Here is a 23,314-nt window from a genome sequence, read left to right as displayed (position 1 = left end):
AGGGGGCGGGCGAGAGGGGGCGGGCGAGAGGGGGCGGGCGAGAGGGGGCGGGCGAGAGGGGGCGGGCGAGAGGGGGCGGGCGAGAGGGGGCGGGCGAGAGGGGGCGGGCGAGAGGGGGCGGGCGAGAGGGGGCGGGCGAGAGGGGGCGGGCGAGAGGGGGCGGGCGAGAGGGGGCGGGCGAGAGGGGGCGGGCGAGAGGGGGCGGGCGAGAGGGGGCGGGCGAGAGGGGGCGGGCGAGAGGGGGCGGGCGAGAGGGGGCGGGCGAGAGGGGGCGGGCGAGAGGGGGCGGGCGAGAGGGGGCGGGCGAGAGGGGGCGGGCGAGAGGGGGCGGGCGAGAGGGGGCGGGCGAGAGGGGGCGGGCGAGAGGGGGCGGGCGAGAGGGGGCGGGCGAGAGGGGGCGGGCGAGAGGGGGCGGGCGAGAGGGGGCGGGCGAGAGGGGGCGGGCGAGAGGGGGCGGGCGAGAGGGGGCGGGCGAGAGGGGGCGGGCGAGAGGGGGCGGGCGAGAGGGGGCGGGCGAGAGGGGGCGGGCGAGAGGGGGCGGGCGAGAGGGGGCGGGCGAGAGGGGGCGGGCGAGAGGGGGCGGGCGAGAGGGGGCGGGCGAGAGGGGGCGGGCGAGAGGGGGCGGGCGAGAGGGGGCGGGCGAGAGGGGGCGGGCGAGAGGGGGCGGGCGAGAGGGGGCGGGCGAGAGGGGGCGGGCGAGAGGGGGCGGGCGAGAGGGGGCGGGCGAGAGGGGGCGGGCGAGAGGGGGCGGGCGAGAGGGGGCGGGCGAGAGGGGGCGGGCGAGAGGGGGCGGGCGAGAGGGGGCGGGCGAGAGGGGGCGGGCGAGAGGGGGCGGGCGAGAGGGGGCGGGCGAGAGGGGGCGGGCGAGAGGGGGCGGGCGAGAGGGGGCGGGCGAGAGGGGGCGGGCGAGAGGGGGCGGGCGAGAGGGGGCGGGCGAGAGGGGGCGGGCGAGAGGGGGCGGGCGAGAGGGGGCGGGCGAGAGGGGGCGGGCGAGAGGGGGCGGGCGAGAGGGGGCGGGCGAGAGGGGGCGGGCGAGAGGGGGCGGGCGAGAGGGGGCGGGCGAGAGGGGGCGGGCGAGAGGGGGCGGGCGAGAGGGGGCGGGCGAGAGGGGGCGGGCGAGAGGGGGCGGGCGAGAGGGGGCGGGCGAGAGGGGGCGGGCGAGAGGGGGCGGGCGAGAGGGGGCGGGCGAGAGGGGGCGGGCGAGAGGGGGCGGGCGAGAGGGGGCGGGCGAGAGGGGGCGGGCGAGAGGGGGCGGGCGAGAGGGGGCGGGCGAGAGGGGGCGGGCGAGAGGGGGCGGGCGAGAGAGGGCGGGCGAGAGAGGGCGGGCGAGAGAGGGCGGGCGAGAGAGGGCGGGCGAGAGAGGGCGGGCGAGAGAGGGCGGGCGAGAGAGGGCGGGCGAGAGAGGGCGGGCGAGAGAGGGCGGGCGAGAGAGGGCGGGCGAGAGAGGGCGGGCGAGAGAGGGCGGGCGAGAGAGGGCGGGCGAGAGAGGGCGGGCGAGAGAGGGCGGGCGAGAGAGGGCGGGCGAGAGAGGGCGGGCGAGAGAGGGCGGGCGAGAGAGGGCGGGCCAGAGAGGGCGGGCGAGAGAGGGCGGGCCAGAGAGGGCGGGCCAGAGAGGGCGGGCCAGAGAGGGCGGGCCAGAGAGGGCGGGCCAGAGAGGGCGGGCCAGAGAGAGCGGGCGAGAGAGAGCGGGCGAGAGAGCGCGGGCGAGAGAGCGCGGGCGAGAGAGCGCGGGCGAGAGAGCGCGGGCGAGAGAGCGCGGGCGAGAGAGCGCGGGCGAGAGAGCGCGGGCGAGAGAGCGCGGGCGAGAGAGCGCGGGCGAGAGAGCGCGGGCGAGAGAGCGCGGGCGAGAGAGCGCGGGCGAGAGAGAGCGGGCGAGAGAGAGCGGGCGAGAGAGAGCGGGCGAGAGAGAGCGGGCGAGAGTGAGCGGGCGAGAGAGAGCGGGCGAGAGAGAGCGGGCGAGAGAGAGCGGGCGAGAGAGAGCGGGCGAGAGAGAGCGGGCGAGAGAGAGCGGGCGAGAGAGAGCGGGCGAGAGAGAGCGGGCGAGAGAGAGCGGGCGAGAGAGAGCGGGCGAGAGAGAGCGGGCGAGAGAGAGCGGGCGAGAGAGAGCGGGCGAGAGAGAGCGGGCGAGAGAGCGGGCGAGAGAGCGGGCGAGAGAGCGGGCGAGAGAGCGGGCGAGAGAGCGGGCGAGAGAGAGCGGGCGAGAGAGAGCGGGCGAGAGGGAGAGAGAGCGAGAGAGAAGAGCGCGAGAGAGAAGAGCGAGCGAGAGAGCGAGAGCGAGAGAGCGAGAGAGCGAGAGAGCGAGAGAGCGAGAGCGCCAGAGAGAGAGCGCGAGAGAGCGCGAGAGAGAGCGCGAGAGAGAGCGCGAGAGAGAGCGCGAGAGAGAGCGCGAGAGAGAGCGCGAGAGAGAGCGCGAGAGAGAGCGCAAGAGAGAGCGCAAGAGAGAGCGCGAGAGAGAGCGCGAGAGAGAGACCAAGAGAGAGAGCAAAAGAGAGACCAAGAGAGAGAGCAGGAGAAAGAGGGAGAGAGAGAGCGAGCGAGAGCGAGCGAGCGAGAGCGAGCGAGAGAGAGAGCGCGAGCGAGAGAGCGCGAGCGAGAGAGAGCACATGCCCTCTGCCACAATGCTGGAGGAAGGCAAGATAAGCAACCAGCAGCAATGGACACAGGGCTACAAAGCGTGACAAGAGTGAGATTAGAACTGAATTCAACGCATTGGCGAATGGAAAGCTAGTGATGTTGAGGAAGACACCACACTGCCTTGTAAATTCAAGCTGCAACCAATATAAATCGACCGTTCAAAAATCCTCCTATACAGTCTCTTCCAAAAATAGCTGAATCAGTTAGACAGATTTCCCATGTGAATACTTCAATTCAACTGATGAGAAGGAAAGAATTTACATTTATGTGTATGTTTCATGACCCAAGGGTGTTCATAGAGCTTTACTGTCAATCAAGTGCTTTGGAAATGCAATCATGAAGGCTGCCCGGGAGTACAGGACAGAGTTTTGCTCCCCTTACTTGAGGAGGGACGTAGTTACATTGGAGGCAGTTCAGAGGAGGTTCACTAGATTGATTCCAGAGATGAGGGGTTTGTCTTATGAGGAGAGATTGAACAGTTTAGGCAAATACTCGAGAGAGTTTAGAAGAATGAGGGGAGATCAAATTGAGGGAGACAAGATGATAGAGGAATTGGAAATGTAGACAGTGAGAGGACGTTTCCTCTTGCGGGACAATCGAGAAGACATAGTTTTAGGATAAGGGGCAGCAGATTTAAAACAGAGATGTGGAGCAACAACTTCTCTCAAAGGAGTCTGTGGAATTCACTACCCCAGAGTTCGGTGGATGTCGGGACATTGAGTAAATCTGAGGAGATAAAGACAGATTTTTAATTAGTCATGGGTTGAAGCCTTATGGAGAACGAGCAGGAAAGTGTGGTTGAGGTGGAGAGTGGGTCATTATGATTGTGTTTGCCGCAAAGAGAAAAAGAATTAGAAGCCCACACTGTAAATTGTTATAAACTTACTGCAGGGTTTATTCAGAAATGTTGCTTCTACAGGGCAAGATGGTGAACTCCCCAAAGCACGTGCCAACGCTCCACTAACCTCACCAGAGATCACTTTCTGTCGTGATATCGTGGTTGTGTTACAATTCACCGACTGACCACTAGGAGTCTCATTCGTATATAAGTGAACGTTAGAGTCAGGTAACCTCAGACTGACTGGAGGAAGCTGGAGAGAGGTTGCTTGTGCTTACGGTAATGCATTTGTTGTTTTGAATATAATTCATCCACAGTTAATGTTAATAAATCATTTATAGCTTTAGTTACAAGCGTTCTTGTAATCTAAATCAGGCCATCCAACAAGAACATTACATGGTACTAGGTTTGGATGGTATTAAACACTGAGAAAAAAAAACTATCAGCCTGCCCGAGGTCTACAAAGATTTGAAGATATTGCAGACTGCAGGAATGATTACATGGGAGTCCTTGAAGCCACCAAATAGTCTCAGCTTTCATGGTAATGTGACAGCAACTGGCATGTGTTCAAACAACAATTTAATCTGTTTCTTACTGCAGTAAATTTAGAAGATCAATCAGATTTGGTAAGGTAGCGATACCTCGAACAGCGGCAGGGCCCGAAGCGATTGCTGTGTTTAATACATCTAAATTTGCAAACGATGAATATAATTTAAAAATTTAACGAAGTAATTTGAAGATTTAATGCACATTGCAGCCCCATAAAGAATGAAATTTATGAACGCGATGTGTTTAGATCACGTTTACAGAAGACGGGAGAGTCCATAGATCATTTCATCACTGATTTAAAGTTAAAAGCTAAAACCTGGTAATTTTTCCGCGGCGGAACCTTCCCTGATTCGCGACCAGATTGTGTTTGGTGTGAATAAAAATAAGCTGAGGGAACGGTTACTGAGGGAATCGGAGCTGTCTTTGGAACAAACAGTTAAGACTTGTCAGGCCCACGAGCTAGCAGCACAGCATTCTAAAATGTTTCTCAGTAATAGCGGCATCTTCTTGGAGGAAAGCACTCCAGTTGCCGCCCTTTTTCCAAAAAGGCAGGAAACTTTTTTAAAAAGGCGGGAAAGTTCCTGCAACTCCTCGCGTACCAACAGGTTAAAGATCAGGGCAAAGTATTTCTGTGTAAACGATGTGGTCAAAGGCACAAATTAAGGCAGTGTCCTTTCGCAAGTTTTGATCCGGATGCAAAGGAAAAAAAAGTCGCTTTGCTCAGAATTGTTACTCTAAGCTCAACCCCAGATCAGTCAGCACAGTGGAAGTCACAGTCTCCAGTAATGAAACATCACTGTTTGTTGGAGCAATAACAGAGAAGAAGAATTTTTTGGGAGACATCAAAAAATTCTCCAGCACTTCAAACAAAAATGCAAACTGATGTTCCATTTAAAATAATTGTTGATGAGGACAAATGGCTGCTAGCACTTGGAAGTGAACGGTACAGAAGTCCAATTGAAGTTAGACACTGGTGCCAAAGCCAATTTAATCAGCATGACTGATTTGAAAAATCTAAAAATTCAGCCGATTAGAAGGAATCACAAAATATCTGAGAGATTATAATGGTTCACGCATTAAATGTTATGGTGCTTGTGACCCGAGTGTGGTGGTGAAGAACACAGTTTATTCCGTTCCATTCTATATTGTATCAGAGGGCTTTGCTTCATTATTAGGTGATCAGTCCCCTGAAGAACTAGATCTAGTGCAGTTGGTACATAGCATCCACAGCGGATTGGATCAACACTCCAATGATTCAGAAAACATCAGCAAATGTGTTCACAGGTTTTGATACATTACCATTCACCTACAAGATACAAAGAGGATGCAAAACCTGTAATAGAGGCACCAAGAAGAGTACCTGCAACTCTTCGGGAGCGCCTGAAAAAGGAGGTGGACAGAATGACAAAATTAAAAGTAATCAGAAATATAGAGAAACTTACCCACTGGGTAAACTCCATAGTTTGTGCAAAGAAAAAGAATGGCGATATTCACAGATGCATGAATCCTAAAGATCTTAACTAGAATATCAAAAGAGAACACTAGCAAATACCAAAGCGTGAGGAAATCATATGTGAGATGGCTGGTGCACAATTCTTTACGAAACTTCATGCATCTCAGAGTTTCGGCCAACTAAAGCTAGAGGGGCAAAGTACAAAGTACTGCACTTTCACTATGCCATTTGGACGGTATTGCTTTCTGAGAATGCCGTTTGGCATCATTTCAGTAGCAGAAATTTTTCACCGTGCCATGGGGCACATAATTGAAGGCATCGAAGGTGTACATGTGCACGTGGATGATTTGGGCTTCAACCATAGAAGAGCACAATACGAGGTTGCTTAAACTTCGAACGAGCGTCAGGAAAAATGGGCTGAAGCACAACAAGCAAAAATGGCAACTTGGAGTAACTGAAGTCACATTCCGAGGTGACGAGCGCTCATCGCACGGCATTGAACTCGACAAGAACAAAGAACACAGAAAATGACAGCACAAGAACAGGCCCTTCGGCCCTCCCAGCCTGTGCCGATCCAGATCCTTTATCTAAACCTATCTTCTATTTTCCAAGGATCCCTCTGTTCCCCGCCCGTTCATATATCTGTCTAGATGCATCTTGAATGATGCTATCGTGCCCGCCTCTACCACCTCCGCTGGCAAAGCGTTCCAGACACCCACCACCCTCTGCGTAAAAAAACTTTCCACGCACATCTCCCTTAAACTTTCCCCCTCTCACCTTGAAATCGTGACCCCTTGTAATTGACACCCCCTCTCTTGGAAAAAGCTTGTTGCTAACCACCCTGTCCATGCCTCTCATAATTTTGTAGACCTCAATCAGGTTCCCCCCTCAACCTCCGTCTTTACAACGAAAACAATCCTAATCTACTCAACCTTTCTTCATAGCTAGGACCCTCCATACCAGGCAACATCCTGGTGAACCTCCTCTGCACCCTCTCTAAAGCATCCACATCCTTCTGGTAATGTGGCGACCAGAACTTCACGCAGTATTCCAAATGTGGCCTCACCAAAGTCCTATACAACTGTAACATGACCTGCCGACTCTTGTACTTAATACCCCGTCCGATGAAGGCAAGTATGCTGTATGCCTTCTTGACCACTCTATCGACCTGCGTTGCCACCTTCAGGGTATAATGGACCTGAACTCCCAGATCTCTCTGTACATCAATTTTCCCCAGGACTCTTCCATTGACCATAGAGTCCGCTCTTGAATTAGATCTTCCAAAATGCATCACCTCGCATTTGCCTGGATTGAACTCCATCTGCCACTTCTCTGCCCAACTCTCCAATCTATCTATATTTTGCTGTATTCTCTGACAGTCCTCCTCGCTATCTGCAACTCCACCAATATTAGTATCATCTGCAAACTTGCTAATCAGACCACCTATACCTTCGTCCAGATCATTTATGTATATCACAAACAACAGTGGTCAGAGCACGGATCCCTGTGGAACACCACTAGTCACCTTTCTCCATTTTGAGACACTCCCTTCCACCACTACTCTGTCTCCTGCTGCCCAGCCAGTTCTTTATCCATCTAGCTAGTACACCCTGAACCCCATACAACTTCACGTTTTCCATCAACCAGCCATGGGAAACTTTATCTAACGCCTTACTGAAGTCCATGTATATGACATCTACAGCCCTTCCCTCATCAATTAACTTTGTCACATCCTCAAAGAATTCTATTAAGTTTGTAAGACATGACCTTCCCTGCACAAAACCATGCTGCCTGTCACTGATAGTTTATTTTCTTCCAAATGTGAATAGATCCTATCCCTCAGTATCTTCTCCAACAGTTTGCCTACCACTGACGTCAAGCTCACAGGTCTATAATTCCCTGGATTAGCCCTGCTACCTTTCTTAAACAAGGGGACAACATTAGCAATTCTCCAGTCCTCTGGGACCTCACCCATGCTCAAGGATGCTGCAAAGATATCTGTTAAGGCCCCAGCTATTTTGTCCCTCGCTTCCCGCAGTAACCTGGGATAGATCCCATCCGGACCTGGGGACTTGTCCACCTTAATGCCTTTTAGAATACCCAAAACTTCCCCCTTCCTTATGCCGACTTGACCTAGAATATTTAAACATCCATCCCTAGCCTCAACATCCGTCATGTCCCTCTCCTTGGTGAATACCAATGCAAAGTGCTCATTAAGAATCTCACCCATTTCCTCTGACTCCACGCACAATTCCCTCTATTGTCTTTGAGTGGGCCAATCCTTTCTCTACTTATCCTCTTGCTCCTTATATACGAATAAAAGGCTTTGGAATTTTCCTTAACCCTGTTAGCCAAAGATATTTCATGACCTCTTTTAGCCCTCTTTATTGCGTGTTTGAGATTTGTCCTACTTTCCCGATATTCCTCCAAAGCTTCATCTGTTTTAAGTCACCTAGATCTTATGTATGCTTCCTTTTTCATCTTAGCTAGTCTCACAATTCCACCCGTCATCCATGGTCCCCTAATCTTGCCATTTCTATCCCTCATTTTCACAGGGACATGTCTGTCCTGCACTCTAATCAACCTTTCCTTAAAAGACTTGCATATTTCAAATGTGGATTTACCCTTAAACAGCTGCTCCCAATCCACATTCCCTAGCTCCTGCCGAATTTTGTCATACTTGGCCTTTCCCCAATTTAGCACTCTTCCTTTAGGACCACTCTCGTCTTTGTCCATGAGTATTCTAAAACTTACGGAATTGTGATCGCTATTCCCAAAGTAATCACCGACTGAAACTTCAACCACCTGGCCGGGATCATTCCCCAACACCAGGTCCAGTATGGCCCCTTCCCGAGTTGGACTATTTACATACTGCTCTAAAAATACTCCTGGATGCTCCTTACAAATTCTGCTCCATCTACGCCTCCAACACTACATGAGTCCCATTCAATGTTGGGGAAGTTAAAATCTCCCATCACGACCACCCTATTGCTCCTACATTTTTCTATAATCTGTCTACATATTTGTACCTCTACTTCACGCTCGCTTTTGGGAGGCCTGTCGTAAAGTCCCAACAATGTTACTGCACCCTTCCTATTTCTTAGCTCTACCCATATTGCCTCAGTGCTCAAATCCTCCATCGTGCCCTCCTTAATCACAGCTGTGATATCATCTCTGACCAGTAATCCAACTCCTCCACCCCTTTTACCTTCCTCTCTATCCCTCCTGAAGCATCTATACCCTGGGATATTTAGTTGCCAGCCTTGCCATTCCTTCAACCAAGTTTTAAAAAAAAATTATTTATTAACCAGATCTTGGTTGGAAGTTAGAGGGATGGCAGGGAAGGGAGTGCAATGTTCCTCCTGCAGGATGTCTGAGATGAGGGATGCCGTTAGTGTCCTTGCTGATTTTACCTGCAGGAAGTGCAGTCATCTCCAGCTCCTCCAAGACCGAGTGAGGGAACTGGAGCTGGAGTTGGATGAACTTCGGATCATTCGGGAGGCAGAGGGGGTCATAGACAGCTTCAGGGAATTAGTTACACCAAAGATTGGAGATAGATGGGTAACTGTAAGAGGGACTGGTAAGAAGCAGTCAGTGCAGGGATCCCCTGCGGTCGTTCCCCTGAGTAACAAGTATACCGCTTTGGATACTTGTGGGGGGGGGGGGGGGGGGGGGGGGGGGGGGACTTACCAGGGGTAAGCCATGGGGTACGGGCCTCTGGCACGGAGTCTGTCCATGTTGCTCAGAAGGGAAGGGGGGAGAGGAGCAGAGCATTAGTAATTGGGGACTCGATAGTCAGGGGCACAGATAGGAGATTTTGTGGGAGCGAGAGAGACTCACGTTTGGTATGTTGCCTCCCAGGTGCAAGGGTACGTGATGTCTCGGATCGTGTTTTCCGGGTCCTTAAGGGGGAGGGGGAGCAGCCCCAAGTCGTGGTCCACATTGGCACTAACGACATAGGTAGGAAAGGGGACAAGGATGTCAGGCAGGCTTTCAGGGAGCTAGGATGGAAGCTCAGAACTAGAACAAACAGAGTTGTTATCTCTGGGTTGTTGCCCGTGCCACGTGATAATGAGATGAGGAATAGGGAGAGAGAGCAATTAAACACGTGGCTACAGGGATGGTGCAGGCGGGAGGGATTCAGATTTCTGGAATACTGGGGCTCTTTCTGGGGAAGGTGGGACCTCTACAGACAGGATGGTCTACATCTGAACCTGAGGGGCACAAATATCCTGGGGGGGGAGATTTGTTAGTGCTCTTTGGGGGGGTTTAAATTAATGCAGCTGGGGCTTGGGAACCTGGATTGTAGTTTTAGGGTACGGGAAAATGAGAGTATAGAGGTCAGGAGCACAGATTTGACTTCGCAGGAGGGGGCCAGTGTTCAGGTAGGTGGTTTGAAGTGTGTCTACTTCAATGCCAGGAGTATACGAAATAAGATAGGGGAACTGGCAGCATGGGTTGGAACCTGGGACTTCGATGTTGTGGCCATTTCGGAGACATGGAGAGAGCAGGGACAGGAATGGATGTTGCAGGTTCCGGGGTTTAGGTGTTTTAGTAAGCTCAGAGAAGGAGGCAAAAGAGGGGGAGGTGTGGCGCTGCTAGTCAAGAACAGTATTACGGTGGCGGAGAGGATGCTAGATGGGGACTCTTCTTCCGAGGTAGTATGGGCTGAGGTTAGAAACAGGAAAGGAGAGGTCACCCTGTTGGGAGTTTTCTATAGGCCTCCAAATAGTTCTAGGGATGTAGAGGAAAGGATGGCGAAGATGATTCTGGATAAGAGCGAAAGTAACAGGGTAGTTATTATGGGAGACTTTAACTTTCCAAATATTGACTGGAAAAGATATAGTTAGAGTACATTAGATGGGTCGTTTTTTGTACAATGTGTGCAGGAGGGTTTCCTGACACAATATGTTGACAGGCCAACAAGAGGCGAGGCCACTTTGGATTTGGTTTTGGGTAATGAACCAGGCCAGGTGTTAGATTTGGAGGTAGGAGAGCACTTTAGGGGCAGTGACCACAATTCGGTGACGTTTACGTTAGTGATGGAAAGGGATAAGTATACCCCGCAGGGCAAGAGTTATAGCTGGGGGAAGGGCAATTATGATGCAATTATGACATGACTTGGGGGGGATAGGTTGGAGAAGTAGGATGCAAGTGTTGGGCACACTGGATAAGTGGAGCTTGTTCAAGGAACAGCTACTGCGTGTTTTTGATAAGTACGTACCGGTCAGGCAGGGTGGAAGGCGTCGAGCGAGGGAACCGTGGTTTACCAAAGAAGTGGAATCTCTTGTTAAGAGGAAGAAGGAGGCCTATGTGAAGATGAGGTGTGAAGTTTCAGTTGGGGCGCTTGATAGTTACAAGGTAGAGAGGAAGGATCTAAAGAGAGAGCTAAGACGAGCAAGATGGGGACATGAGAAGTATTTGGCAGGTAGGATCAAGGAAAACCCAAAAGCTTTCTATAGGTATGTCAGGAATAAAAGAATGACTAGGGTAAGAGTAGGGCCAGTCAAGGACAGGGATGGGAAGTTGTGTGTGGAGTCTGAAGAGATAGGCGAGATACTAAATGAATATTTTTCGTCAGTATTCACTCAGGAAAAAGATAATGTTGTGGAGGAGAATGCTGAGACCCAGGCTATTAGAATAGATGGCATTGAGGTACGTAGGGAAGAGGTGTTGGCAATTCTGGACAGGTTGAAAATAGATAAGTCCCCGGTGCCTGATGGGATTTATCCTAGGATTCTCTGGGAAGCCAGGGAAGAGATTGCTGGGCCTTTGGCTTTGGATTTTATGTCATCATTGGCTACAGGAATAGTGCCAGAGGACTGGAGGACAGCATATGTGGTACCTTTGTTCAATAAGGGGAGCAGAGACCGGTGAGCCTCACGTCTGTTGTGGGTAAAGTCTTGGAGGGGATTATAAGAGACAAGATTGATAATCATCTAGATAGGAATAATATGATCAGGGATAGTCAGCATGGCTTTGTGAAGGGTAGGTCATGCCTCACAAACCTTATCGAGTTCTTTGAGAAGGTGACTGAACAGGTAGACAAGGGTAGAGCAGTTGATGTGGTGTATATGGATTTCAGTAAAGCGTTTGATAAGGTTCCCCACGGTAGGCTATTGCAGAAAATACGGAGGCTGGGGATTGAGGGGGATTTAGAGATATGGATCAGAAATTGGCTAGCTGAAAGAAGACAGAGGATGGTGGTTGATGGGAAATGTTCAGAATGGAGTTCAGTTACAAGTGGCGTACCACAAGGATCTGTTCTGGGGCCGTTGCTGTTTGAGAGGAGGGCGCAGAAGGGTGGGTGAGTAAATTTGCAGACGACACTAAAGTCGGTGGTGTTGTCGACAGTGCGGAAGGATGTAGCAGGTTACAGAGGGACATAGATAAGCTGCAGAGCTGGGCTGAGAGGTGGCAAATGGAGTTTAATGTAGAAAAGTGTGAGGTGATTCACTTTGGAAGGAATAACAGGAATGTGGAATATTTGGCTAATGGTAAAGTTCTTGAAAGTGTGGATGAGCAGAGGGATCTAGGTGTCCATGTACATAGACCCCTGAAAGTTGCCACCCAGGTTGATAGGGTTGTGAAGAAGGCCTATGGAGTGTTGGCCTTTATTGGTAGAGGGATTGAGTTCCGGAGTCATGAGGTCATGTTGCAGCTGTACAAAACTCTGGTACGGCCGCATTTGGAGTATTGCGTACAGTTCTGGTCACCGCATTATAGGAAGGACGTGGAAGCTTTGGAGCAGGTGCAGAGAAGATTTACCAGGATGTTGCCGGGTATGGAGGGAAAATCTTATGAGGAAAGGCTGATGGACTTGAGGTTGTTTTCGTTAGAGAGAAGAAGGTTAAGAGGAGACTTAATAGAGGCATACAAAATGATCAGGGGATTAGATAGGGTGGACAGTGAGAGCCTTCTCCCGCAGATGGAAATGTCTAGCACGAGGGGACATAGCTTTAAACTGAGGGGTAATAGATATAGGACAGAGGTCAGAGGTAGGTTCTTTACGCAAAGAGTGGTGAGGCTGTGGAATGCCCTACCTGCAACAGTAGTGAACTCGCCAACATTGAGGGCATTTAAAAGTTTATTGGATAAGCATATGGATGATAATGGCATAGTGTAGGTTAGATGGCTTTTGTTTCGGTGCAACATCGTGGGCCGAAGGGCCTGTACTGCGCTGTATTGTTCTATGTTCTATGTTCTAAGTCTCAGTAATACCAATAATATCACATTCCCAGGTACTAATCCAAGCCCTAGGTTCATCTGCCTTACCTGCTACACTTCTCGCATTGAAACAAATGCACCTCAGACCACCTGTCCCTTTGTATTCATCATCTCTTCCCTGTCTACTCTTCCCCTTAGTCACATTGAGTTTATTATCTAGTACCTTACTGGCTTTAGTTGCTGCCTCTTTACTGACCTCTAACTTCCTAATCTGGTTCCCATCCCCCTGCCACATTAGTTTAAAACCTCCCCAACAGTGTTAGCAAAAGCACCCCTCGGACAAGGACAAGGACAAAATCCAAGCAATTCTCAACATGCCAAAGCCAAACGACAGTAAAGCCATCTTAAGAGTGACGGGCATGATCAATTTTACAGGGAAATTCATTCCAAACCTGTCAGCAAAAACAACACAGTGACCCAAATGATGGGTCTGGTTTACTCTGCTGATACGTCGCCTCATTTTGTTTGTGGTGAGGGTTGTTACATTTCATTCAGGGAGTCCGGACTTTTATGTGAAGTTGTAATCCAGAGACATGGATCGTGATACATGGCACACAACTTTCCACTCTTACGGCCTGCCGCTGGGGTGTGTTGGAAGGGGCTGGCAGGTTGATGTGTGACAGGTTTGGCCACGTTACGAACACACCTTCCCTGGCCATCAAGTCCTGGGGGAGGATTCCAGCCCGGTGCCTCTGGCTCAGACCAGGGACACCACCCGCTGCGTCACAGGTCATCCCTCATCGTTCACACAGGGCCATCAGGCAAATTAACCAGAGAGCCTCCAAAAGATCGAAGGGCAGGCAGAAACTTTAAAACATCGAGCGAAAAGTCACCTCCATCCAGATATAACCTACTTAAAGTGTACACTTCTCGTGCATTTTCGTTTCGGCGCAGTTTGTCATGTGGGAAGCTGAATAACACCTCCACTTTAGTGCGGTTCCTGTCCATGCTCTCGCAGGCCATACCAAATCTCTCCCGTCTGGCACCCTTCTCGCCCACCCTCTCCAAGTCCTCTCTCACAGCAAGGGCTCGGGTGAAGTGCGGCAAGAACAGTAGAACCAGAGGACGCAAACTGTGCTGGAAGTGACGGGGAAGGGGGCTGCGGTCAGTCGACAGAACAGGTTCGCAGGTGGTACTGAGATAAAGCTGGATCTCTTTCAATAAATATGACTGTGAGATATAATACGAGTTATTTGAGACAAACATGGTGAGTGGAGCACGTTTGAGCGTGGTTACTGCATCGGTTTCACTCGGCTCCTGCCCGGGTCTTCTGCAATGGATCTGGTTCGCCATTCTTGTTGGCCATGACCACACGGCTGGCCGACAGCAAATGTGATGGGCCTCTAAAGCTTTGACCGCCTCGCAAATCCCACTGTGAATCATTTTTAAAATGTCCCTCAAAAATGTCTAAAGAAATGTAAAAATAAAAATCTCACTCAGTACGCAGCCAGAGCTACTCGGGGAGGTAACAGGAATGAGACAGTTATTTGTATAATTGCCATAATCAAAGGTTCGCCATACCTCAGTGACGTCCATGACCTTGATGGCCGCAAGCTGCCCCGTCTTGACATGTCGGCCCTGGATGAAGAGGAAAAAGAAAACAGATCAGCTTTTTGGCTTTACAAAAACGTCATCCTCGAACGAACGATGCTCGTGGTCAGGCCTGCCTGGGAAAGGGACAGTTTTCCTGTTGTGTTTGCCAACAGGGTGATATCTTACAGCCACCAATAACCAGAGGGAGAACCTCATGATCGCATGCGATGGGACACCGAGCAACCGGAAAACAACTGTCTGTTTGACGCCCATGAGTCAGCCGATGAATTGGAGGTGGAGATATCTTCAGCAAATCCCAGCAATGAGAGAACAGTCACATAAGACCAACTGTGAACGTTACGTTGATCCCAGTCACTTGCAATGTGATCGCTCAGTGAGACTGATTTGGGAATTATATAGTCATCTTCATTCTGACTGAGAATAATGGTGTCAACATATACAGGCAGAAAATCATTCCGGTCTAAATAGCCGTGTACTTGAATTAACACAAACACAGTTAAACAGACATAGAATCATAGAATTTACAGTGCGGAAGGAGGCCATTCGGCCTGAGTCTACACTGGCCCTTGAAAAGAGCACCCCACTTATGCCTCCACCCTAACCCCACCTAACCTTTTGGACACAAAGTGCAATTTAGCCTGGCCAATCCACCTAGCCTGCACATCTTGGGACTGTGGGAGGAAACCGGAACACCAGGCTGAGAGAGTCTAGGCCCAATCCCCCACCCTACCCCGGAGTCCCAACTAGGGGCAATTTAGCATGGCCAACCCACTTAACCTGCACATCTTTGGACTGTGGGAGGAAACCGGAGCACCCGGAGGAAACCCACGCACACACAGGGAGAACGTGCAGACTCCACACAGACAGTGACCCAAGCCGGGAATAGATCATGGGACCCCGGAACTGTGAGCAACACTGCTAACCACTGTGCTACCACACCGCCCCGTCAGTGAGTAAAGCTCACCATCCAACTGGACTTGTACACTTTTGGAAAAAGCTTGTTGCTATCTACCCTGTCCATACCTCTCAATTTTGTAGACCTCAATCAGGTCCCCCCTCAACCTCCGTCTTTCCAACGAAAACAATCCTAATCTACTCAACCTTTCTTCAGAGCAAGCACCCTCCATACCAGGCAACATCCTGGTGAACCTCCTCTGCACCCTCTCTAAAGCATCCACATCCTTCCCCCCCCCCCGCCCCCACCAATAAATTCTGGTGGAGAGGAAACCCGAGACACTACACGTGTAGTGTCTCCCACCCGCCCTCCTCCTCTAACCTAATAATAAGACCCATTGGTGTAAGGTAAGTGCCATATTATATTATTATATTATTAGCATTGTGCAGGTCAAGGTTCGGAGGTGGAGGAGCAGTCTCTGTCAGCGAGAGAACATGAGAACATCTAAGACACTCAGAAGGTAAGAAGGTAAGTAAGTTATTTTTACTTTTATACCTTTTTTCAAATTGTGTGTGTCGGGGGGAAACTGAAGTGACATCACAGAAAAGCTGTGGCCAGAGTGGCTGGTTGGGATTCTACCCTAAATTTAAAAAAAATTTGAGTATTTGGTAACTAATTAAACATATTAACTTAATTATAATTTAGAGGGATATCTAAGCCAGAGATCGGAGAGTACTATAGTTAGCTATCGCATTTCTATTAGAAATCTAGTGCTAGGAAACAGATAGTTGACAGTAACTTTGAAATTAAAAAAATATATATTTTTAAAAAAAGACAAATTTTAATTTTAATTAATTGACGCAATGTCAGTTAGAGGGGTGCTGTGCTCTGACTGTGAGATGTGGCAGGTCCGGGAGGCTTCCAGCGTCCCGGGTGGCTTCATCTGCAGAAAGTGCACCCAACTGGAGCTCCTCACAGACCGCATGGTTCGGTTGGAGCAGCAATTGGATGCACTTAGGAGCATGCAGGTGGCGGAAAGCGTCATCGATCGCAGTTATGTAAATGTGGTCACACCCAAGGTGCAGGCAGAGAAATGGGTGACCACCAGAAAGGGCAGGCAGTCAGTGCAGGAATCCCGTGGTTGTCCCCCTCTCGAACAGATATACCCCTTTGGATACTGTCGGGGGGGATAGCCTATCAGGGGAAAACAGCAGCAGCCAGAGCAGTAGCACCACGGTTGGCTCTGATGTTCAGAAGGGAGGGTCAAAGCGCAAAGAGTAATAGTAATAGGGGACTCTATAGTCAGGGGCACAGATAGGCGCTTCTGTGGACGTGAAAGAGACTCCAGGATGGTATGTTGCCTCCCTGGTGCCAGGGTCCAGGATGTCTCCGAACGGGTAGAGGGAATCCTGAAGGGGGAGGGCAAACAGGCAGAGGTCGTTGTACATATTGGTACTAACGACATAGGCAGGAAGGGGCATGAGGTCCTGCAGCAGGAGTTCAGGGAGCGAGGCAGAAAGTTAAAAGACAGGACCTCGAGGGTTGTAATCTCGGGATTACTCCCTGTGCCACGTACCAGTGAGGCTAGAAATAGGAAGATAGAGCAGATAAACACGTGGCTAAACAGCTGGTGTAGGAGGGAGGGTTTTCATTATCTGGACCACTGGGAGCTCTTCCGGGGCAGATGTGACCTGTATAAGAAGGACGGGTTGCATCTAAACCGGAGAGGCATAAATATCCTGGCCGCGAGGTTTGCTAGTGTCACACGGGAGGGTTTAAACTAGTATGGCAGTGGGGTGGGCACGGGAACAATAGGTCAGAAGGTGAGAGCATTGAGGGAGAACTAGGGAATAGGGACAGTGTGGCTCTGAGGCAGAGCAGACAGGGAGAAGTTGCTGAACACAGCGGGTCTGGTGGCCTGAAGTGCATATGTTTTAATGCAAGGAGCATTACGGGTAAGGCAGATGAACTTAGAGCTTGGATTAGTACTTGGAACTATGATGTTGTGGCCATTACAGAGACCTGGTTGAGGGAAGGGCAGGATTGGCAGCTAAACGTTCCAGGATTTAGGTGTTTTAGGCGGGATAGAGGGGGGTGTAAAAGGGGAGGTGGAGTTGCGCTACTTGTTCGGGAGAATATCACAGCTGTACTGCGAGAGGACACCTCAGAGGGCAGTGAGGGATTCAGTTCCGGAGTCAGGAGGTCATGATGCAGCTGTACAGAACTCTGGTACGGCCGCATTTGGAGTATTGCGTACAGTTCTGGTCACCGCCTTATAGATAGGACGTGGAGGCTTTGGAGCGGGTGCAGAGGAGATTTACCAGGATGTTGCCTGGTATGGAGGGAAAATCTTATGAGGAAAGGCTGATGGACTCGAGGTTGTTTTCGTTGGAGAGAAGATGGTTAAGAGGAGACTTAATAGAGGCATACAAAATGATTAGGGGGCTGGATAGGGTGGACAGTGAGAGCCTTCTCCCGCGGATGGAAATGGCTGGCACGAGGGGACATAACTTTAAATTGAGGGGAGATAGATATAGGACAGAGGTCAGAGGTAGGTTCTTTACGCAAAGAGTAGTGAGGCCGTGGAATGCCCTACCTGCTACAGTAGTGAACTCGCCAACATTGAGGGCATTTAAAAGTTTATTGGATAAACATATGGATGATAATGGCATAGTGTAGGTTAGATGGCTTTTGTTTCGGTGCTACATCGTGGGCCGAAGGGCCTGTACTGCGCTGTATTGTTCTATGTTCTATGAGGCTATATGGGTAGAGATCAGGAATAAGAAGGGTGCAGTCACAATGTTGGGGGTATACTACAGGCCTCCCAACAGCCAGCGGGAGATAGAGGAGCAGATAGGTAGACAGATTTTGGAAAAGAGTAAAAACAACAGGGTTGTGGTGATGGGAGACTTCAACTTCCCCAATATTGACTGGGACTCACTTAGTGCCAGGGGCTTAGACGGGGCGGAGTTTGTAAGGAGCATCCAGGAGGGCTTCTTAAAACAATATGTAGACAGTCCAACTAGGGAAGGGGCGGTACTGGACCTGGTATTGGGGAATGAGCCCGGCCAGGTGGTAGATGTTTCAGTAGGGGAGCATTTCGGTAACAGTGACCACAATTCAGTAAGTTTTAAAGTACTGGTGGACAAGGATAAGAGTGGTCCGAGGATGAATGTGCTAAATTGGGGGAAGGCTAATTATAACAATATTAGGCGGGAACTGAAGAACATAGATTGGGGGCGGATGTTTGAGGGCAAATCAACATCTGACATGTGGGAGGCTTTCAAGTGGCAGTTGAAAGGAATACAGGACCGGCATGTTCCTGTGAGGAAGAAAGATAAATATGGCAATTTTCGGGAACCTTGGATGACGAGTGATATTGTAGGCCTCGTCAAAAAGAAAAAGGAGGCATTTGTCAGGGCTAAAAGGCTGGGAACAGACGAAGCCTGCGTGGAATATAAGGAAAGTAGGAAGGAACTTAAGCAAGGAGTCAGGAGGGCTAGAAGGGGTCACGAAAAGTCATTGGCAAATAGGGTTAAGGAAAATCCCAAGGCTTTTTACACGTACATAAAAAGCAAGAGGGTAGCCAGGGAAAGGGTTGGCCCACTGAAGGATAGGCAAGGGAATCTATGTGTAGAGCCAGAGGAAATGGGCGAGGTACTAAATGAATACTTTGCATCAGTATTCACCAAAGAGAAGAAATTGGTAGATGTTGAGTCTGGAGAAGGGTGTGTAGATAGCCTGGGTCACATTGAGATCCAAAAAGACGAGGTGTTGGGTGTCTTAAAAAATATTAAGGTAGATAAGTCCCCAGGGCCTGATGGGATCTACCCCAGAATACTGAAGGAGGCTGGAGAGGAAATTGCTGAGGCCTCGACAGAAATCTTTGGATCCTCGCTGTCTTCAGGGGATGTCCCGGAGGACTGGAGAATAGCCAATGTTGTTCCTGTGTTTAAGAAGGGTAGCAAGGATAATCCCGGGAACTACAGGCCGGTGAGCCTTACTTCAGTGGTAGGGAAATTACTGGAGAGAATTCTTCGAGACAGGATCTACTCCCATTTGGAAGCAAATGGACGTATTAGTGAGAGGCAGCACGGTTTTGTGAAGGGGAGGTCGTGTCTCACTAACTTGATAGAGTTTTTCGAGGAGGTCACTAAGATGATTGATGCAGGTAGGGCAGTAGATGTTGTCTATATGGACTTCAGTAAGGCCTTTGACAAGGTCCCTCATGGTAGACTAGTATAAAAGGTGAAGTCACACGGGATCAGGGGTGAGCTGGCAAGGTGGATACAGAACTGGCTAGGCCATAGAAGGCAGAGAGTAGCAATGGAGGGATGCTTTTCTAATTGGAGGGCTGTGACCAGTGGTGTTCCACAGGGATCAGTGCTGGGACCTTTGCTCTTTGTAGTATATATAAATGATTTGGAGGAAAATGTAACTGGTCTGATTAGTAAGTTTGCAGACGACACAAAGGTTGGTGGAATTGCGGATAGCGATGAGGACTGTCGGAGGATACAGCAGGATTTAGATTGTCTGGAAACTTGGGCGGAGAGATGGCAGATGGAGTTTAATCCGGACAAATGTGAGGTAATGCATTTTGGAAGGTCTAATGCAGGTAGGGAATATACAGTGAATGGTAGAACCCTCAAGAGTATTGAAAGTCAAAGAGATCTAGGAGTACAGGTCCACAGGTCATTGAAAGGGGCAACACAGGTGGAGAGGGTAGTCAAGAAGGCATAAGGCATGCTTGCCTTCATTGGCCGGGGCATTGAGTATAAGAATTGGCAAGTCATGTTGCAGCTGTATAGAACCTTAGTTAGGCCACACTTGGAGTATAGTGTTCAATTCTGGTCGCCACACTACCAGAAGGATGTGGAGGCTTTAGAGAGGGTGCAGAAGAGATTTACCAGAATGTTGCCTGGTATGGAGGGCATTAGCTATGAGGAGCGATTGAATAAACTCGGTGTGTTCTCACTGGAACGAAGGAGGTTGAGGGGAGACCTGATAGAGGTATATAAAATTATGAGGGGCATAGACAGAGTGGATAGTCAGAGGCTTTTCCCCAGGGTAGAGGGGTCAATTACTAGGGGGCATAGGTTTAAGGTGAGAGGGGCAAGGTTTAGAGTAGATGTACGAGGCAAGTTTTGTACGCAGAGGGTAGTGGGTGCCTGGAACTCGCTACCGGAGGAGGTAGTGGAAGCAGGGACGATAGGGACATTTAAGGGGCATCTTGACAAATATATGAATAGGATGGGAATAGAAGGATACGGACCCAGGAAGTGTAGTTTAGTCGGGCAGCATGGTCGGCACGGGCTTGGAGGGCCGAAGGGCCTGTTCCTGTGCTGTACATTTCTTTGTTCTTTGTTCTGGTAATGTGGCGACCAGAACTGCACGCAGTATTCCAAATGTGGCCTAACCAAAGTCCTATACCACTGTAACATGACCTGCCGACTCTTGTACTTAATACCCCGTCCGATGAAGGCAAGCATGCTGTATGCCTTCTTGACCACTCTATCGACCTGCGTTGCCACCTTCAGGGTACAATGGTCCCGACCTCCCAGATCTCTCTGTACATCAATTTTCCCCAGGACTCTTCCATTGACCGTATAGTCCGCTCTTGAATTAGATCTTCCAAAATGCATCACCTCGCATTTGCCTGGATTGAACTCCATCTGCTATTTCTCTGCCCAACTCTCCAATCTAGCTCTATTTTGCTGTATTCTCTGACAGTCCTCCTCGCTATCTGCAACTACACCAATCTTAGTATAATCTGCAAACCTGCTAGTCAGACCACCTATACCTTTGTCCAGATCATTTATGTATATTACAAACAACAGTGGTCCGAGCACGGATCCCTGTGGAACACCACTAGTCACCTTTCTCCATTTTGAGACACTCCCTTCCACCACTAATCTCGGTCTCCAGTTGCCCAGCCAGTTCTTTATCCATCTCGCTAGTACACCCTGAACCCCATACGACTTCACTGTTCCCATCAACCTGCCATGGGAAACTTCATCAAACGCCTTACTGAAGTCCATGTATATGACATCTACAGCCCTTCCCTCATCAATTAACTTTGTCACATCCTCAAAGAATTCTATTAGATTTGTAAGACATGACCTTCCCTGCACAAAACCATGCTGCCTATCACTGATAAGTCTATTTTCTTCCAAATGTGAATAGATCCTATCCCTCAGTATCTTCTCCAACAGTTTGCCTACCACAGACTTCAAGCTCACAGGTCTATAATTCCCTGGATTATCCCTGCTACCCTTCTTAAACAAAGGGACAACATTAGCAATTCTCCAGTCCTCCGGGACCTCACCTGTGCTCAAGGATGCTGCAAAGATATCTGTTAAGGCCCCAGCTATTTTGTCCCTCGCTTCCCTCAGTAACCTGGGAAAGATCCCATCCGGACCTGGGGACTTGTCCACCTTAATGCCTTTTAGAATACCCAAAACTTCCCCCTTCCTTATGCCGACTTGACCTAGAGTATTTAAACATCCATCCTTGCCTCAACATCCATCCTTGCCTCAACTCTCCTTGGTGAATACCGATGCAAAGTGCTCATTCAGAATCTCACCCATTTCCTCTGACTCCACGCATAAATTCCCTGTTTTGTCTTTGAGTGGGCCAATCCTTTCTCTCGTTACCCTCTTGCTCCTTATATACGAATAAAAGGCTTTGGGATTTTCCTTAACCCTGTTAGCCAAAGATATTTCATGACCTTTTTTAGCCCTCTTTTTTGCACGTTTGAGATTTGTCCTACTTTCCCGATATTCCTACAAAGCTTCATCTGTTTTAAGTCGCCTAGATCTTATGTATGCTTCCTTTTTCATCTTAGCTAGTCTCACAATTCCACCCGTCATCCATGGTTCCCTAATCTTGCCATTTCTATCCCTCATTTTCACAGGGACATGTCTGTCCTGCACTCTAATCAACCTTTCCTTAAAAGACTCCCATATTTCAAATGTGGATGTACCCTTAAACAGCTGCTCCCTATCCACATTCCCTAGCTCCTGCCGAATTTTGTTAATACTTGGCCTTTCCCCAATTTAGCACTCTTCCTTTAGGACCACTCTCGTCTTTGTCCATGAGTATTCTAAAACTTACGGAATTGTGATCGCTATTCCCAAAGTAATCACCGACTGAAACTTCAACCACCTGGCCGGGATCATTCCCCAACACCAGGTCCAGTATGGCCCCTTCCCGAGTTGGACTATTTACATACTGCTCTAAAAATACTCCTGGATGCTCCTTACAAATTCTGCTCCATCTACGCCTCCAACACTACATGAGTCCCATTCAATGTTGGGGAAGTTAAAATCTCCCATCACGATCACTCTATTGCTCCTACATTTTTCTTTAATCTGTCTACATATTTGTACCTCTACTTCAAGCTCGCTTTTGGGAGGCCTGTAGTAAAGTCCCAACAATGTTACTGCACCCTTCCTATTTCTTAGCTCTACCCATATTGCCTCAGTGCTCAAATCCTCCATCGTGCCCTCCTTAATCACAGCTGTGATATCATCTCTGACCAGTAATCCAACTCCACCACCCCTTTTACCTCCCTCTCTATCCCTCCTGAAGCATCTATACCCTGGGATATTTAGTTGCCAGTCTTGCCCTTCCTTCAACCAAGTCTCAGTAATACCAATAACATCATATTCCCAGGTACTAATCCAAGCCCTAAGTCCATCTGCCTTACCTGCTACACTTCTCGCATTGAAACAAATGCACCTCAGACCACCTGTCCCTTTGTATTCATCATCTCTTCCCTGTCTACTCTTCCCCTTAGTCATATTGAGTTTATTATCTAGTACCACACTGGCTTTAGTTGCTGCCTCTTTACTGACCTCTAACTTCCTAATCTGGTTCCCATCCCCCTGCCACATTAGTTTAAAACCTCCCCAACAGTGTTAGCAAAAGCACCCCCTAGGACATTGGTTCCAGTCCTGCCCAGGTGCAGACCATCCGATTTGTAATGGTCCCACCGCCCCCAGAACCGGTCACAGTTTAAGATTCACACGCCTAATATATTTCAATGATTCAGTTGTAAGGGCAAGGAAAGGTCCAAAATGGGTGCATTCCACCTCCCCTCTCCCCCCTCTCCTTTCTCCCCCTCTCCCCTCTCCCCTCTCCCCTCTCCCCCCCCCCCCCCCGG

The 23,314-nt window shown here is 50.0% G+C and overlaps 1 protein-coding gene across 5 annotated transcripts in view; it reads right to left on the bottom strand.

Annotated features, from left to right (window-relative positions):
- Nucleotides 1-23,314, bottom strand: part of LOC140404762 (misshapen-like kinase 1) — a 420,620-nt gene that overhangs the window by 240,119 nt on the left and 157,187 nt on the right. For all 5 annotated transcript variants that reach the window (XM_072493477.1, XM_072493481.1, XM_072493478.1 and 2 more), the window contains exon 3: nt 14,223-14,279. In XM_072493477.1, the coding sequence (XP_072349578.1) occupies nt 14,223-14,279 (57 nt within the window). The remainder of the gene's footprint in view (nt 1-14,222; nt 14,280-23,314) is intronic.

The sequence above is a fragment of the Scyliorhinus torazame genome, chromosome 31 (genome assembly GCF_047496885.1).
Source record: "Scyliorhinus torazame isolate Kashiwa2021f chromosome 31, sScyTor2.1, whole genome shotgun sequence".
In the NCBI taxonomy this organism is placed as follows: Eukaryota; Metazoa; Chordata; class Chondrichthyes; order Carcharhiniformes; family Scyliorhinidae; genus Scyliorhinus; species Scyliorhinus torazame.
Note: the sequence above shows the minus strand (reverse complement) of the source record. Positions and strands in the feature narration are given on the sequence as shown.